General features: G+C 38.7%; 2 protein-coding genes across 2 annotated transcripts in view; both read left to right on the top strand.

The window, feature by feature from the left end:
- The first annotated feature begins 833 nt into the window (after positions 1–833).
- On the top strand, positions 834–12,355 carry mogat3a (monoacylglycerol O-acyltransferase 3a). The gene is made up of 7 exons (XM_056237427.1): positions 834–939; positions 2,115–2,293; positions 4,705–4,909; positions 8,873–9,047; positions 9,457–9,656; positions 12,049–12,128; positions 12,217–12,355. The coding sequence occupies exons 1-7, from the start codon at positions 846–848 to the stop codon at positions 12,289–12,291; spliced, it is 1,008 nt and encodes a 335-aa protein (XP_056093402.1). The 5' UTR covers positions 834–845; the 3' UTR covers positions 12,292–12,355.
- Positions 12,356–14,894: 2,539 nt separating this feature from the next.
- zgc:153012 (uncharacterized protein LOC777626 homolog) overlaps positions 14,895–17,500 on the top strand; it is a 15,842-nt gene continuing 13,236 nt past the window's right edge. Inside the window, exon 1 of the mRNA XM_056237401.1 lies at positions 14,895–16,414. Coding sequence (XP_056093376.1) covers positions 15,689–16,414 — 726 coding nt within the window. The 5' untranslated portion in view covers positions 14,895–15,688. The remainder of the gene's footprint in view (positions 16,415–17,500) is intronic.

The raw sequence follows: 17,500 nt of genomic DNA, 5'->3' as shown, positions 1-17,500 counted from the left end.
GGCCGGCTCTTGGGAATGTGACGGATGACCTCTGATCTCATTCTGATGAAACAGCAAATACAGATCTATACCATTGGATTGGCATTATTTTATAACAGTGATTATATATTGTACATCTTTATGGTGTTCATTTGCACCTTTTTTGCAAGAGTCATCAGTTTGGCTGCTTTATTTAATTCTGAACATGTTTTCCCTAGAATACAGTGTTCTGTTTGTGAGCTGGATCCTTACAATTTAAACATTTTTTTTTTAAATATAGGCCTATTTTATTCATTTTATGTTATCAGTTAGGTTTACCATTATAAATATGAATATTATTAGCCAAGTATAAAGTTGAAGTCGATGTTGGTTTGTATATTATAACTTTATTTTTTCCTTTTAAACGCAAAATCTGAATAAACTTTGTGAGCGCGCCCGCCCTCTTCCGAGCGCACGAGGAAAGCGCCGAGAAGATTCACGCATGCGCAGATCAATCGCGCGATCCGAGCGATCTGATTGGCGCAGGTGAGAGGGCTGGGTCGCATACGTCACTGCATATTTGGGAGTTGTGCGCTCGCCGAGAGGCACGCGGAACAGAGACACGGGAGAAGAGTCTCGAGCCGAGCTTTATAAAGTTTTACAAAGTGTAAAATCTCAAACATCTCCCCGGGCCGACATTCGCTTACAGGGATAATACACGAAAATAGTTTTCGATGAAGAAAAAGTGACTTTGAGAGCTGACGTGAAAGTGTTTTTGGGTGTGTAGTTGATGAGCGTTGAGTGTGTATGAGGTGTGTTTGAGAGTGTGTGTGTGTGTGTGTGTGCGAGAGTGAGTGTGTATGTAGAGCTCCTCTTCATCCTCAGAGATGAAGGTAGAGTTCGCTCCTCTGCATGTTCCTCTGCGCAGGCGCATTCAGACAGCAGCAGTTCTGCAGTGGGTCTTCAGCTTCTTGGCTCTAGGTGAGTGTCTCATATCATCATTAATAATATAATAATGTTCTGTAGAATTAAGGAATGATGAACATATTTATATCTGCAAAGATACGTGTTTTTCCAACGTTATCTTGTGTGTCTGTTTTGTTCTGTTTGTCAGTAGAGCAAAAGCTTTGGCCATGATTTCATATTAAAAAAGTATTATTTAAAAGTGGATATTTGTAAATCAGATTTCTTTTTCTAATAAGCAGCTGCATTGTATTTTATCCCAAAATCAAAGGATTTTGCATTAACACGTGACTTAACCATGATATGCACAGTTGTATTATTCACTCGACTCGACGGTACAGTTATGCCTTTTACAGGAAACCATTGTCATGAAAATAACTTCACAATGCAAAATAAATGATTATTTTAAAGTGGATATTTGTAGAAATAGACTTTCTCTTTCTAATATGGTGAATCTTAAGCAGAAGCGTCATATTTTATATTGTCTAAAGTAAATACTGGCTACAAGTTTATGCATTTACGACACTAGGCAATTAAGTTGAAAAAAGTAAATTAAATCAAATTAAGTTAGAATTATATTTTTACATATTGCACTAGACTAGATAATTGTTATGAAAACAAATTCGCAGTGCAAAAAAGTACCATATTAATATTTTATTCTGTAATACTGCTTTAGTGAGAATAAAGAGAAATACAGAAACAAAATAAAAACTTAAATGACTTAATTACATTATTGATAATTTGTGAGGTTAATCTGCTTATTTATCCTGAAATACTGGTATGTTTTTTTTCTCTCTCATATTACAGTGGACATGATTGTCATGAAAATAACTTCACGATGCAAAATAACCCCTAAAATAATGTTTTATCTTATTGAATTAGAGTGAAATATAGGCCAGACTTCTTGATCGTTCGACCTTGAACACCGGGATAGAAACTTTCATCCACAATAACATGACGTGAATCTGGAGCTCGGTGTGTTTGGTGATCAGAACTGAACCTGAAACCATTAAAGCGCCAGCGGTCAGTCCGTCCACAGCAACATTAGTTACATTGTGTGTCTGAACTGTCTAAATGTTTGACATGAGTTCAAACACACTAATAAACACACATCGCTCTAGAGTTCAGTCACACTGTTCGCCTGTGATAAATCATAAACACACACACACACACACTCGTCTCTCTGTCTCCAGCTCAGGTCTGTCTGGCTGCGTTCGTGCTCTTGTGTGTCAGTGATTGGTGGATTCTGGGAGCGCTGTACGCTGGTTGGCTGTATCTGGACAGGGACACGCCCTCATGTGGGGGTCGGAGGTCACAGTGGGTCAGAAGCTGGCGCATGTGGATGTATTTTCGGGAATATTTCCCCATCACAGTGAGTTTATACGAGCATTTGTTCAGTGAATGATTCACACTTGACGTGCTTTTGTAGCATTTTTCAGTAATCATCAAAAAATAGGTATCATGTCAACGCCCAAACACTGAAAATTCATACAAAATTGATCGCGTTATCATTGAAACTGTACTTTAATACATTTAAGCAGGTTCCTCCCCCTAGTGGGCGGTGTCATGTTTCAAATTATACATAATTTACTGCACTATTTTATTTATTAGTTAAAATCACCTGAATGTATTTTAGAATTTCTATCTTGTATTAACCTGAAATGTTGTATATAGTTAATTGGATGAATTATGTTGTTTATTCTGTTTTCGCTATGAAAATAGCCTTGTTGCTGATATGGCATAAATAAATAATAAATACATTGATAGTCAAATCGTTTTCTAATTTCGACTAAACGCATATCATTGGAAAGGTCTGAGACTCGAGGTTCATATTTGGTGACTGTTTTGTGATATTAAAGTGATATTGTGACTGAAATGTATTAATTTGTGAAAGGAGAACACGTTTCAAAACTATTTAAATCGCGTGTTTGCCGCCCGGTGGCTATTTTTGGGACAGCGCCTGAACAAAATCTCACAGGAACGTCAATTTTTCTGATATTAACCTCAAATTTGGAGCACTAAAACTAACGTTTTGCCACACCTGCCAATGGCCATGACACTGTTTTTGCAAAAACTGGCAGAATTGACTCCAAAATATTTGATACCAGTTAAAAAAACTCACGATTATCTACTTCAGTTTCGATACCATAGCTAAAATTACTTAAAAAATTACTTAAAGACAAATAAACAGTCAATAATAAAATAATAACAAATAATCAAATAACAAACAAAAGCACAAATAAATACAATATAACTAATGAAATAAACAGTGCTTGATGAACAGTGCTTCAAGAGCAGTGAGTGGTTTTGTCTCTTTTGTTGTTTGATTAACATTAAACACACACACAGCAGGCATATTAGGCTACTGTCTCTTCAAGAGTGAATGCAAGGGCCACGGATCCAATGTACTGATACTGAGTGTGCGTTTCCTTTCTCAACAGTTTACGTTCACTTAACACATAACCGACTGTGTTTACTAGCATACTCACTGTTTTTGGCATTATTTTGTGTAACCGAGACGTGAAAGAGTGTTAAAGGGGTCATATAATGCCATTTTTGTACAAGCTAATATGATTCTTTAGGGTCTAAATTAAAAGTTTGTAAAATACTTTAATTAAAAATTCTCATTAGTATTGTAAGAAAACACTTATTTTACCTGGTCAAAAACAGCTCTGTTTTCAGCACGCCGTTTCAGTGCATATGCCTTTAAATGATCATGAGCTTTGCTGACTCCGCCCCTCTGTTCTGTGCCATAAACCGTTTGTAACACAATAACACAATAACCATAACGCGTTGTTCAGTATAAACGTGGAATTATGAATTATATTGAGAACGTCATACATAGAAAACATGCCGTAATGTACCCTGAGTGAGTGTAAACCTTAGACGCATTCATTGTGAAGCGTGCAGCTAGCGATTTGCAAAGATTAATATATTAATATAAAGTTTAATAAAACGTTTCACTCACTTCCGTTCTTCTGGAGGTTCAGCAGGAACACGAATATCTGGTACCGATCCTTTTTAGCAAAGCTTCTTAGCAAATCCAGCTTTATACTGACCCTCGTTTATAAAGCAGTCTGGTGAGAAATGATTTGCGCAAACATGAGAGCATTGACGTTGCTCGTGGGGAATATTCCCTTCGAGAACAAACTCAGCCACTGCGTCTTCAGCGGTTCGGATTCAGGAACATTAAAATGACTGTGTTCGTTATTACACCCAAGAACAGAACACCACAATCGCTTAGACGCCATTCTGCTCATAGACAGTGCTCCAGCATATCAACGATGACCGCGCCGGTCCGGTCCGCGCCGCGCAGACTATGATTGACAGCTACCTCATGTGCGAGGGCGGGTCTGTGTTGAAACGCTCCCGTCAATCAACAATCGTGGGAGGGGCGTCCGTTTTATTGACGTCACAAAAACGAACGGCTGGATTTGAGGCAGGAGAAAACATATAAGGAGATTAAAACAAAACCACTGGATGGATTTTTATCATTATATGATGGTTGTGTACAGGCACTGCCAACACACATTTCAGTACAATCAACTTGTAAAAGTGCATGTACCATTATACGACCCCTTTAATTTTAGGCCCTGGACATTTGGCTTTGATTTTAGAGTCCAAATTATTTAGTAAAATATATATTTTGTATATAAATATAAACTTTTTTTACTTTGACTGCTTCTCTTCTACAATAATCTGAGATGAATCGAGCCCGAGGTCTGTTTCCCAGCATGCCAGATCTGTGTTCAGTGAACGGCTTTCGCTTCTTCGTCTCTCTAGCTGGTGAAGACAGCGGATCTGGACCCTCGGAATAATTACCTGTTCGGGTTTCATCCTCACGGAGTGCTGGTGGCCGGGGGATTCGGGAACTTCTGCACGGAAGCGTCCGGATTCTCCCAGATGTTCCCGGGACTCACGCCGTACCTGCTGATGCTGCCCTTCTGGTTCAGAGTCCCCTTCTTCAGAGAATACATCATGTGCGGAGGTGTGTGTGTGTGTGTGTGTGTGTGTGTGTGTGTGTGTGTGTTGACTGTATAGTGTGACTGTATAGTGTGTGTGTGTTGGCTGTATAGTGTGTGTGTGTTGACTGTATAGTGTGTGTGTGTGTTGACTGTATAGTGTGTGTGTGTGTGTTGACTGTATAGTGTGTGTGTGTGTGTGTGTGTGTGTGTGTGTGTGTGTGTGTGTGTGTGTGTGTGTGTTGACTGTATGTGTTGAGTATAGTGTGTGTGTGTGTGTGTGTGTTGAGTATAGTGTGTGGGTTGACTGTATGTGTTGAGTATAGTGTGTGTGTTGACTGTATAGTGTGTGTGTTTACTGTATAGTGTGTGTGTGTTTACTGTATTGTGTGTGTGTGTGTGTGTGTGTGTGTGTGTGTTTGCCCTTGATGTTTATCCTTGTTGTGTAATGAGATGTTGTGAAAGTGTTTTGTGGAAATGCCTGAACCAGAACCAAGTAGGTGATACAGCCACACACACACACACACACACACAAGCTTTTGTCAGCAGAATGAATGTTTCGTATGTTCCTGTGGTAACACTTTACCAGAAGATCTCATTAGTTAACATATGATGATCTAAATATGAGAGATATATACATTTGACAGAATTTATTCATCTTTGTTAAAGTTTAATATTAAATAGTTTGTTCGTGTTAGTTAACTAACATTAACAAATACAAGTTTTGATTTTAAAAATGCATTAGTAGAAATTAACATTAATATTAAGAAATGCTGTAGAAGTATTGCTCATTGTTAGTTCATCTTAACTAATATAGTTTACTAATGTTAATTACTGTAAAGTGTTACTTTTCATGGAGATTTTGCAGGCGGCAAAAATAACTAAAATATAGAAACTAGGGCTGTTAAAGTTAATAGACTTGATTAATAAAACAAAATCAAAATAATAACTATATATATATATATATATATATATTATACTTTCAGCTGTATAGCTGAAAGAAGCAAAAGTCTGTTATTAATATTTTTTAATTGTTTAATTATTTTTTTGTCATTTTAAGGTTAAGGTTAAGGTTATTGTAGGCCTATCAACTCCTCAAGGACATTTTTAAAAAAAAATTGTAGGACAACTTTGTTTTAAATAATTATATATATATATATGTGTGTGTGTGTGTGTGTGTGTGTATATATATATATATATATATATATATATATATATATATATACATTTATTGTAAAGTACCAAGTCTTTTTTTTTTTTGTAATACTGTTAAAAAAAGTGTTTTTTTGAGAATGCGAAATACAGAAACAAAAAAACACATTATTTGTGAGTTTAAATGTGCTTATTTACTGGTGTAAGTGAAAGAAATGAATGTAAAAGCACAAGTGTCAGTAGACGTGATGTGTGTTGAGTCTCCCCAGTGCCGGTGTTTCTTCAGCCGAGGGTCAGTGTGTGCCAGAGTTCACACAGGAACAGTGTCACGGGTTGATTGTGTAAATCAGTGAAAGAGATTCTACGCAGAAGATATGATATGATCTGTGGACTTTCTGCTCCTCCTCGTCCACCTCACTCTCTCCCCGCTGATACACTGGGAAGATTCGAACACCGAACCGAGAGTCTTCGTTCCTTCACTTTATGAACAACTCTTTGTTCAGAATGGCTGTTTCCATCCGTATTTTATGCAAATGTTTGGATATAGAGTAAAAATATTACTCTATAATTTATATATTTAACTCTAATACTCTATACTCTATATATTACGCAATATTCAAAAAAAAATATTACACAAGTATAATACGCAACTTTGTATGGAAACAGCTGATGACATGCCTGATTTGTTCACTTCGTTTGTGATGAAACTGCTTCATTTTGGAGTTTTTTTAAATTCACAACTTTAGATGGAAATATAGCTGACATCCTCGTTCGTTCAGTTTGTTCCTGATGAAAAAGTGCTTTTTGGGCAAATATTTTACGCGATTTTATTTTCGTACATATTTAATTCACATCTTTAAATGGAAACAACTACTGATATGCCTTTTTACTTTCCTTTTTTTGTTATGAAACTGCTTTATCCGCAAAGTTTTTATGCGATATTTTAATTTTTTCGCACAAGTTTACTTGCCATCTTTCTTTAGATAGGAACAGATAATGACATCACGTTCGTTCAGTTTGTTCGTGATGAAAAAGAGCTTTTTTTAGCAAATATTTTACGCGATTTTATTTTCGTACATATTTAATTCACATCTTTAAATGGAAACAACTACTGATATGCCTTTTTACTTTCCTTTTTTTGTTATGAAACTGCTTTATCCGCAAAGTTTTTATGCGATATTTTAATTTTTTCGCACAAGTTTACTTGCCATCTTTCTTTAGATAGGAACAGATAATGACATCACGTTCGTTCAGTTTGTTCGTGATGAAAAAGAGCTTTTTTTAGCAAATATTTTACGCGATTTTATTTTCGTACATATTTAATTCACATCTTTAAATGGAAACAACTACTGATATGCCTTTTTACTTTCCTTTTTTTGTTATGAAACTGCTTTATCCGCAAAGTTTTTATGCGATATTTTAATTTTTTCGCACAAGTTTACTTGCCATCTTTCTTTAGATAGGAACAGATAATGACATCACGTTCGTTCAGTTTGTTCGTGATGAAAAAGTGCTTTTTTAGCAAATATTTTACGCGATTTTATTTTCGTACATATTTAATTCACATCTTTAAATGGAAACAACTACTGATATGCCTTTTTACTTTCCTTTTTTTGTTATGAAACTGCTTTATCCGCAAAGTTTTTATGCGATATTTTAATTTTTTCGCACAAGTTTACTTGCCATCTTTCTTTAGATGGGAACAGATAATGACATCACGTTCGTTCAGTTTGTTCGTGATGAAAAAGTGCTTTTTTAGCAAATATTTTACGCGATTTTATTTTCGTACATATTTAATTCACATCTTTAAATGGAAACAACTACTGATATGCCTTTTTACTTTCCTTTTTTTGTTATGAAACTGCTTTATCCGCAAAGTTTTATGCAATATTTTAATTTTTTCGCACAAGTTTACTTTCCATCTTTCTTAAGATGGGAACCGATAATGACATCACGTTCGTTCAGTTTGTTTTTGATGGGAAAAAGGTGCTTTTTTCGTTAATATTTTATGCGATATTCCAATTTTCGCACAAGTGTAATTCGCAACTTTGAATGTAAATATAGCCAACGACATGCCTCATTTATTCAGTTTGTTATAAAACCGTGCTTTATTTGCAAATGATTTATGTGATATTACAATTTTTTTAAATTTAATTCGCAACTTTGTATGGAAACAGCTAATGAAATCACGTTCGTTCAGTTTGTTGAAAAGGTGTTTTTTATGCGATATAAAAAATTTTCGCACGTGTAATTTGAAATATAGCTAAAGAAATGCTGCATTTATTCAGTTTGTGATCAAACCGTGCTTTATTTGCAAATGTTTTATGTGATATTCCAATTTTTCCCAGTTTACTTCGCAACATTGTATGGAAACCGCTAATCACGTGCCTCATTCGTTCAGTTTGTTGTTGATGGGCGGGTTTCTATTCGGTAAGGTTGTCCCTGTAGTGAAGGTGCGACTGAACCATGGACGACGCCCCTTCACTCTCTTCCATTGGTGAACAGTGAAGCCGCCAAAGTCCTGATATGGCGCTGACACCTTGCACTGATTTGGGACCTGATTCTGCCCAGTAGTGAGCGTGAGTCGCGATATCAAGGTCCCGCCTTCACTCCCGCAATAACGGTTCATACAAAGTTCACTGCGTGAAATAAACAGTTATGGACATCCAATTTTTTCCCCCAAAAAGTCTGTTGGTAACTCAGTAACTTCTTTTAGAGAAGCTGTCAATCACAGCTGTCAATCATGACGTCACATTCCCATTTTTATAGCAACAAATAATGAACTAAGATTCTTGGTCTGAACCTTGACCTCTGACCCTGACCTCTGACCTCTGCAGGGCTGGTGTCGAGTGAGAAGGCCAGTGCGAGTCACCTGTTGAGTCATCCCGGTGGAGGTCAAGCCGCCGTGATCGCAGTGGGAGGAGCTCCGGAGTCTCTCGATGCGCGACCGGGAGCTGTAACGCTTCAGCTGATGCAGCGCAAAGGCTTCGTTAAACTGGCCCTCAAACACGGGTGTGTGTGTGTGTGTGTGTGTGTGTGTCAGTGTGAGTCTGTATGTGTGTGAGTGTCTGGAGGCGTTTGTGTGTCAGTGTGAGTCTACAGTATGTGAGTCTGTGTGTGTGTGAGAATGCGTTTGTGTGTCAGTGTGAGTCTACAGTATGTGAGTTTGTGTGTCAGTGTGAGTCTGTTTGTGTGTGAGAGTGTGTTTGTGAGTCTGTGTGTGTGTGTTTGTGTGTCAGTGTGTGTGTGCGTTTGTGTGTCAGTGTGAGTCTGTGTGTGTGTGTGTGTGTGTGTGTGTGTGTGTGTGAGTGTCTGGAGGCGTTTGTGTGTCAGTGTGAGTCTACAGTATGTAAGTCTGTGTGTGTGTGTGAGAGAGAATCTCCTGGGTTTGATCACTGAACGCTGTTTCTCGTGTGTGTAGAGCGTGGCTGGTCCCCGTCTTCTCGTTCGGGGAGAACGAGCTGTTTGATCAGATGGAGAACCCCACAGGCTCCGCCCTCCGGCGCGTGCAGGACCGCCTCCAGAGGATGATGGGCGTGGCCATGCCTCTGTTCCACGCCAGGGGGGTTTTCCAGTACAGCTTCGGCCTGCTGCCCTACCGGAAGCCCATACACACCGTGGGTGCGTACACACACTCAGCCCATACACACACTCAGCCATACACACACTCAGCCCATACACACACTCAGCCCATACACCTGTACCTGTACACACACTCAGCCCATGCACCTGTACCTGTACACACACTCAGTCCATACACCTGTACCTGTACACACACTCAGCCCATACACACACTCAGCCCATACACACACTCAGCCCATACACACACTCAGCCAGGGATGTAGTGGAGGCTAAACGCACGTAAACGCCGTTTACGCACCTCCCAATATTCGGAAATAGCGTTTACCCACCTCCAAACTGCGTTTATCCACCTCTAAATTGCGTTTATCCACCTCTAAATCGCTATAAATTAAGCTTATGTCGTTTTAGTTATTGTTAATTATTAGTTTCATAGGTTGTTAAACCTAAGACGAACTCTTTCATATTGCGCTGCATTACTGTCAGTGTTGTTGCTACTGATGGTGGTGGTGTTGACGCTCGCGCAGCCTCTCGAGGAGAAATCTACACAAATGAGCGCACACACACACTCAGTTAACAACATACTGCCTATAAAAAATCTAAATGTGGAGTTTTTATATGTTTAACATATGTTAAGCAACCTCAATTATTTTTCCTGAACACCATCACGATTGAAAATGTGACATTGATTTCTTACAACAGTTCAATAAACAGTTAAAATTAAGTCACTTACATTTTAGATGCAATATTGGCTGTTTTTGTTCTGTTTCAGCAGCGAAAATAGTTCCAAACAAAAATCACAGCAGAACACGGCGCATCTCACAGGAACACTCAACACAGGTTGCGATTTTTCGAGGCTATGCGATTTTTCATTACTGAATGATTCATCATTTTGAACAAATCGATTGAGTCAAAGATTCAATGACCCATTCATAAACATCTCAATCTTGAATGAATCAGCCGTTTGAATAAATTGTTTGAATGAATGAATCAGTGACTCGCTCATTAAGACGGTCCCCTGCCGCCACCTACTGGCGGTTTCGTGTTATGTTTAAAAGTAGATCATTCTTTCCAACGTTTCTTATTTGTAAATTTAAATCAATTTCATATCATTATTTTATGCAATTGTAATTTTTCAGTGTAAATGATTTAATTTGATCAGCCCTATAGTGTCTTATTATTCGAAATAATTGAATTTTATTGATCAAATTTAGGAATTTAAAATGAAAGATGAAGCATACATTTAATAATATTGGGGGAGGGGATGCCCTTTAAAGGTGCAAATATTACAATATGCCGATTTAAATATCAAAGCTAATTGAACACTGATGAGAATATTGTTTCAGAATAAATTAACACACACAAAAAAAAAAAAAAAATCCGGACGAGAAACTTTTACTCGGACAAGTGAATGACAGATTTACTTGTCCGAAGGACAAGCGTATGAAAAGGCTTAATGTCGAGCCCTCCCTATAGCAATGTCATCAGGAGATACACATACACCGGTAGGCAGTGGCCCACCTTACCGGGTGACCACGTCGTGGTCCACCACCAGAATTTATAGTTTACCCACCTCTTTTTTTACCACTACACCTCTGCACTCAGCCCATACACACACTCAACCCATACACACATACACACACACTTACACCTGAGGTTGTGTTGTACAGCACATCTAGATGTTTCTGGTGCTCTTTGTGTGTCGGTCAAAAAAAAAAAATTGATTTCAATGACATGAATGTACTATATTTTAGTTTGATAATGTTTTTTATTTAATATTTTGGATTTTTAGGGGATTTTATGGAACTGAATTATATTTATGCTGTATTTATAATCCATTTATTCACTTTTTGAGCATAGACCTGAAAATAAATGTCCAACTTAAACTGTGGTAAATCTCGAATGCTTTAGAGCAACAGACTGAAGTTTGATCTCTTTATAAAGACGACACTTGGCAGATTATTACCGACGTGAAGAAAGTTGTAAAAAGTTACTGAATTTTACGTTTATTGTTATGGAAAATGCACAAAAATACTATTTAAAATTTTTATATGAAATGTATATTTTCAAAAACATGTTTTTACTATAAAACTGTGAGAAAAATCAACGCCATAAATCAAAGCCAAGTTGTGTTCCAAATTTGAGGTTGAGATATCTCAAAAAAATCGAATTCGTCTCTTATTAATTTCCAATGCGCTCATTTTTGAAGTGTGAAGATTTTTTTCAGGACCATTTTACCCTCTCGAAACATGTCCAGGACTTTCTGTGTGTTAACATAAACCTTTACCAAGTTTCGTACCATTCCAATGAAGTAAAACATAAAAAATGTACTTTTTCGGTTAAAAATGAAGGGCAATGAGTCCAGATCAGTGTGAGGTCATACTGACTCCTGCCTGTGTGATCATGTTATAACTCAGTGTGTGTGTGTCTGTAGTCGGACGCCCCATCCCTGTGACTCAGACTCCGTGTCCCAATAAAGACGACATTGACACTCTTCACTCTCTCTACATGAAGGTGAATCAAATGCACATTTCCACAGATGCTTTATGATTTTACAATCTTTAATATGCATCTTTTCCAACATGTGTTTCTGTGTTTGTAGGGTCTGACGCAACTGTTTGAAGAGAATAAGCAAAACTACGGCATCCCAGAAGACAAACATCTCAACTTCATTTGACCTGTGTTTTACTGATATTAAATTCTCAATGCTGCTGATGATGAGGATGAGGATGCAAGAAACTAAAGTTACACTACAAAAAGACAATACTAACTTTAAAAAAATCCTGTCACGGATTATTATCACAATCATCATGACTGATTTTGTTGCACTGTTTGTGGTTTCATCAGGATCAGAATGAACATATTCTTGCATGCTAATGGTCGATTTCTGAATCTTTGCAACACATGGAAGTAAATGCATTTGCTATATAGTTAAGCAATAAGACGAGAAGGGTTTTGTTGTGCAGTGAATGTAGCAGTGTAACACCGAAATGTGAGTATATTCATAAAATAACACAACCTAGTGATTTAATACTATTATTAAATATTACTACCTATTCAAAATATTAAGGATATCATTATTACAATGTTTTTAACATCTAGTCCTGACAGAACAGAACGTGGTTTTGCAAATAAAATCGTGATGCAAATTAGAGTTGAACAGATGTGTTCATGACATAACTATTGCTGTATATTGTCAATGTATTGAAAGATATCTGTTTTATGATGTTTATTAACACTTTGGGCTCTTGTAAATCTTCTACATCTTGGCTCTATTGTTCTCACATTTGTTTTTAATCAGGAAATGTGAATTGATTGAATGGGGACATATGTTACTGTACGAAAATAGGAAAACAAATAAATCGGTACTTTTTATAATAGGATCTGTTTAATTGTATTATTTATTTTTTTAATCATTTCTTCAATTGCCTTCTTACTTGAAATAGTCGGTAGGTGGCAATGCGAACCTACATTTCTTAAACTTGATTTCGTTTTATTTTGCTCACCGATTCAAACGTATTTTGAGGCTTTCTTTGAGTTATATTTTTGTAAAGTCTAATGGTCTGTGCTTTGACTACTGTTAAATTCTCCTGCTTAAAATAAGTGAATTGTAAGCGTGTGTGTCGAAATTATGAATCGTACTAAAGCGAAGGCGAATCTCATGAATATTAACTCGGTCGCTGATTGGTTGAGTCCAGCCGCGTAGCCTCATTAATATTAATGAGCAATGCCTTCCTCATAGTAGGATCCTGTCGCAGGAACGGAGGCGGAACTTCCGGGTGATGGAAAGTTGTCAACAGTTTCGTTGGAGGAGAATTAATCTGTAAATCTGAGTTCATTAGTGTCGCTTTAAAGCAAATCCACTCCTGAACTCAACAAGAGAACCGAAGCTGCGGGATTTCTGCGACTGAACCGAGAGATCCGGAGGAGTTTGTGTGACTCGTAATTTACTTTATTAGGGGTGGATCTGATGCAAACTGATGGAGAATAAACAAACTGTTCGGGTGTGGATGATCAATCTGAATCAGTCTCCTTGACTCTAAAGGGATTTTTTTATTCTCTTTCTGATTTTAGTTTAACGGAATATTTTCTCCTCCTCCAGGGATTTTAGGTGTGGACGCAACATGTGAGCTGTCTCTAGTGTGTTTAAGTTCACAAAATCTCTACAATTTGACTTCTTCATGGGATTACAGAATGCCTCTGTCTTAAATTCGGTCCTAATTCACATTTCTATTGGGCTCAGGTTAAATCCAGATCCAGAAATCTGTCCTGCACAGCTTTCCTCTATTGTAATGTGTCTTTTTGACATCGAACTGCTCTGATTCTTGTCTTATATTGAGCTGATGCGGGTTAGTTTAGTGTAAGTAAATGCCAGGTTTTGGGCTGCAACAGTGTTGTGCAATGCTTCTGTTTCTGTGCGCACGTATGCGGGTATTTGCTTAAGGGGATAGAGGAGCGCGCGTGCATGTGCTTGTTCTGTGACGTCATTTCTACTCCGAATCAGTGATTCCAATTTTAATTCGAATCAACCCCATGCAGCCCGAAATGTAATATTTATAGTTTATCAATTTTACTCTTAAAGTTGCTCAGAGTATCGGCATCGTTTGAGTTTTAATGTGCGGGACATCGGGAGTTTGGCACCCATTTGTACTTAAAGATTAAAAGCTTGCACCACCTTTAAATCATGTAGACAGAACTGTAACATGTAGAGTTTGATTCTATGTTTTATACTTACAGGTTGCTGAGTGTTTTGAGCTTTTACACAAAGTTGTTGAACTTGCTCCAGTTTTAATTTAAGGTTTAAAAGCGTGATAATTCAAATCAAATGTGAGTTTTCGAGTTTCTATTCAAGTTTTACTCTTAATGTTGGTAATTGTTTACGCTAGTTCTAATTTTAAGTTAAATGCATGATCCACTTTTAATTCAAATCAAATGAGACTGTAAATCCGCACTTGATTGTGATTGAGTTTGATTCTTTGCAGTAGCCCCTCTTTAAAGTATTTCAAACTGTTACAAATAACTTTTCCACTTGCTCTAGTTTTAATTTGAGATGAAACGCATGGGTTCATTTCTAATTTGAATGTCACAACTGTAACATTTAAAGTTTTGAATGTTCTATTCAAGTTTGACAAGCTTCTCAACTTGCTCTAGTTTTAATCTGAAGTTAAAAGAATGATCATTTCTAATTTGAATCAAATGCACAGCCAGAATTGTTACATTTAAACTTGGATTGCATCCCAGTTTTACTCCTAAAGTTGTGTGTTTGATCTTTTTTTAAGTTAAAACCAAGATCCACTTATAATTTGAATCAAATGAGCATTCAGAACTGAAACTCCAGACACTGTGTTTGAGTTTGACTCTTTTCCAGGTTCTTCTCTTAAAGTTGCTGAGTGTTTTGTCACCAGACGCTAGCAGAAAGTTGACGGAAACAGAACTTCTTGTTTTTATAGTTACCAAACTTGTCCTGCAGAACTAAAAAAAATCATAATGTCCTGACACGCTCAGGCATTAAGCTGCAGGACATAATCATGCAAAACGCCCTAATCATGGTGTTTATTTAGCTAACATCTTTTGGAATGGGCTGTTTGATCTTGAAATAATCAAATCTGTGCATGCATGGCGATTATGAGTCTCTTTTTTGTGTCCTGAGCTGTGAACGCACACACTGCACGCCTGCCAGAGGAAACAGCCATCAGAGCCGAGACTTGCGCAACCGCTGGGCTGAGAAACTGCTCTTGTTACTGTAGTCGAAATACTCCAAACAGCCGCAGGGAGAAGGAGGAGAGATTGCCAAGCTCAATGGAATAAATGTGATTTATTGAACTTTTTCGGTTTCGACAGATTTTACCACGTACCTGTGAGTTCACCTAAGGACAAAAAATATGGTTTATCAGATCCAGATCCACCCTAGAGACTGAGTGAAAGAAAACCAGTGCTTTGGAATGGTTTGGATATCCATTTCTTAGAGAGATTCTTTCACTCTTTTCTTTCTCAGCCAGAGAAATAATGAACAACGATCGAGCTTTGAGCGCTTAAGGATAACGTTATACCGCTCGCTAACGCTCAGTCCAAGAATGAGTGGTGGAAAGAAACGGAGCGGTTTTCAAATCACCAGTGTTACATCGGATTACAATCAGGGATCTGGGGAGAACAATCTGACGGAGTTACTCAGCCCTGGGAGTCAAAGAGCCACGCCCACTTCAGCAAGAGGCCCCGCCCATGGGCGGAGCCCCAGAAGCCAGACTGCATCGCCCACTCAAATTTTATCCAATGGTCCGTTACTCCGTCATAGCTCCGCCTTCCAGACGCAACAAAGCTCTAGTCAGCCGTCGACGCCCGTCACGACTAGGAAGCAGAATTCGCTGGACTCGAGCGGGGCGTCGCGGTTTCGCGTGGTGCGTTTGGACCAGGGACCGGGAGAACCGTACAAACGCGGTCGATGGACTTGCGTAGATGTGATTGAGAGAGAGGTCGAGGAGCGAGGCCTCCGCCGAGTGATTGACAGCATGAGACACGCCCACTCGCTGGAGTCCTTGGAAACGGTGGGGCTGGGCGGGGGCGGAGTCGAAGGCGCGGTGGGTGGAGCCAGACTGAAGCCGTTGGGGGTGCACACAGGTCACATGGTACACTCGCAGGGCACCCTGTACTTGCTCAGCCAATGCCGGACAGACTCCGCCCACAGCGGCCTACCTTCCCCCTCACATGACTCGCAGCCAATCACGTCGCCACATCTGCCGAACACGCCCCGGATACGCAACATACCCGCTCCGCTGCGCCTCGACATGGACGCCGTTGGCAAGGTGAGCCCTCGCACACTCGTCTATGGGCCCTATCATACAACTGGCACGACGCAAGTGTTTTTTGCTAGTTTCTGCCCGACGCAGTTATCATTTTTCACGTCCTGCGCCACGTTTTTTAAATAGCAAATGCATTTGCGCCCATGGGCGTGCTTGGTCTGAAAACGAGGTGTGTGTTCGGACGCATTGATGACGCGTTGCTATTTTGAGGAACTGAAATAGACTGAGCCATTGACCAACAGAAACCTGATCTAAAGTCAATGGCGCAGTATTTTTTGTTATTTAAAGAGCGCGTTAGTAATGTGCACCTATAGACGCAGCAGCACACCAACATGCCAAATATTAAAAATAAAGGGATTCCAATGTAAAGGATTATTATTGTGTACGTAACCTCACAGACAAACACACACAGCTTTAACCTCGAGCACGAGCAGATCCGTTTCCTCGCTAGAGAAGCGTTCAGTTTTTCCGCTTGTAATTTCCGCCATGTAAAAAGCGAATCCGCCAACTGAGCGCAACTGGCTCTTAAAGGGAATGTGAGATGAGACTCTGATTGGTTTATTGCACGTTGCACCTAAAACACACCCATTACTCATTAAGAGAATAGAGACAACCCTTTTAGACCATGCGCCGGGACCGCCAACCATTTTTCCCGTCGTTAAACTAGCAGAAGTGGTTTCGTACACGCCCTAAGTACACTTGCGCCGTGCGTTTTTACACCAGCGCTTAGATTGTTAAAGGGATACTCCACTTTTTTTGGAAATAGGCTCATTTTACAACTCCCCAGAGTTAAACTGTGAGTTTTACCGTTTTTTGAATCCATTCAGCCGATCTCCGGTTCTGGCGGTACCACTTTTAGCATAGCTTAGCATACATCATTGAAGTGGACAAGACCATTAGCATTTCTAAAAAAAAAATGACCAAAGAGTTTCGATATTTTTCCTATTTAAAACTTGACTCTTCTGTAGTTACATCGTGCACTAAGACCGACAGGAAAATGTAAAGTTGCGATTTTCTAGGCTGATATGGCTAGGAACTTTACTCTCATTCCTGCGTAATAATCAAGACACTTTACTGCCGTACCATGAG

Source organism: Rhinichthys klamathensis, unplaced genomic scaffold (genome assembly GCF_029890125.1).
Source record: "Rhinichthys klamathensis goyatoka isolate OS25496 unplaced genomic scaffold, OSU_Roscu_1.1 h1tg000486l_1, whole genome shotgun sequence".
NCBI lineage: Eukaryota > Metazoa > Chordata > Actinopteri > Cypriniformes > Leuciscidae > Rhinichthys > Rhinichthys klamathensis.
This window is presented reverse-complemented; position numbering and strand designations above follow the sequence as displayed.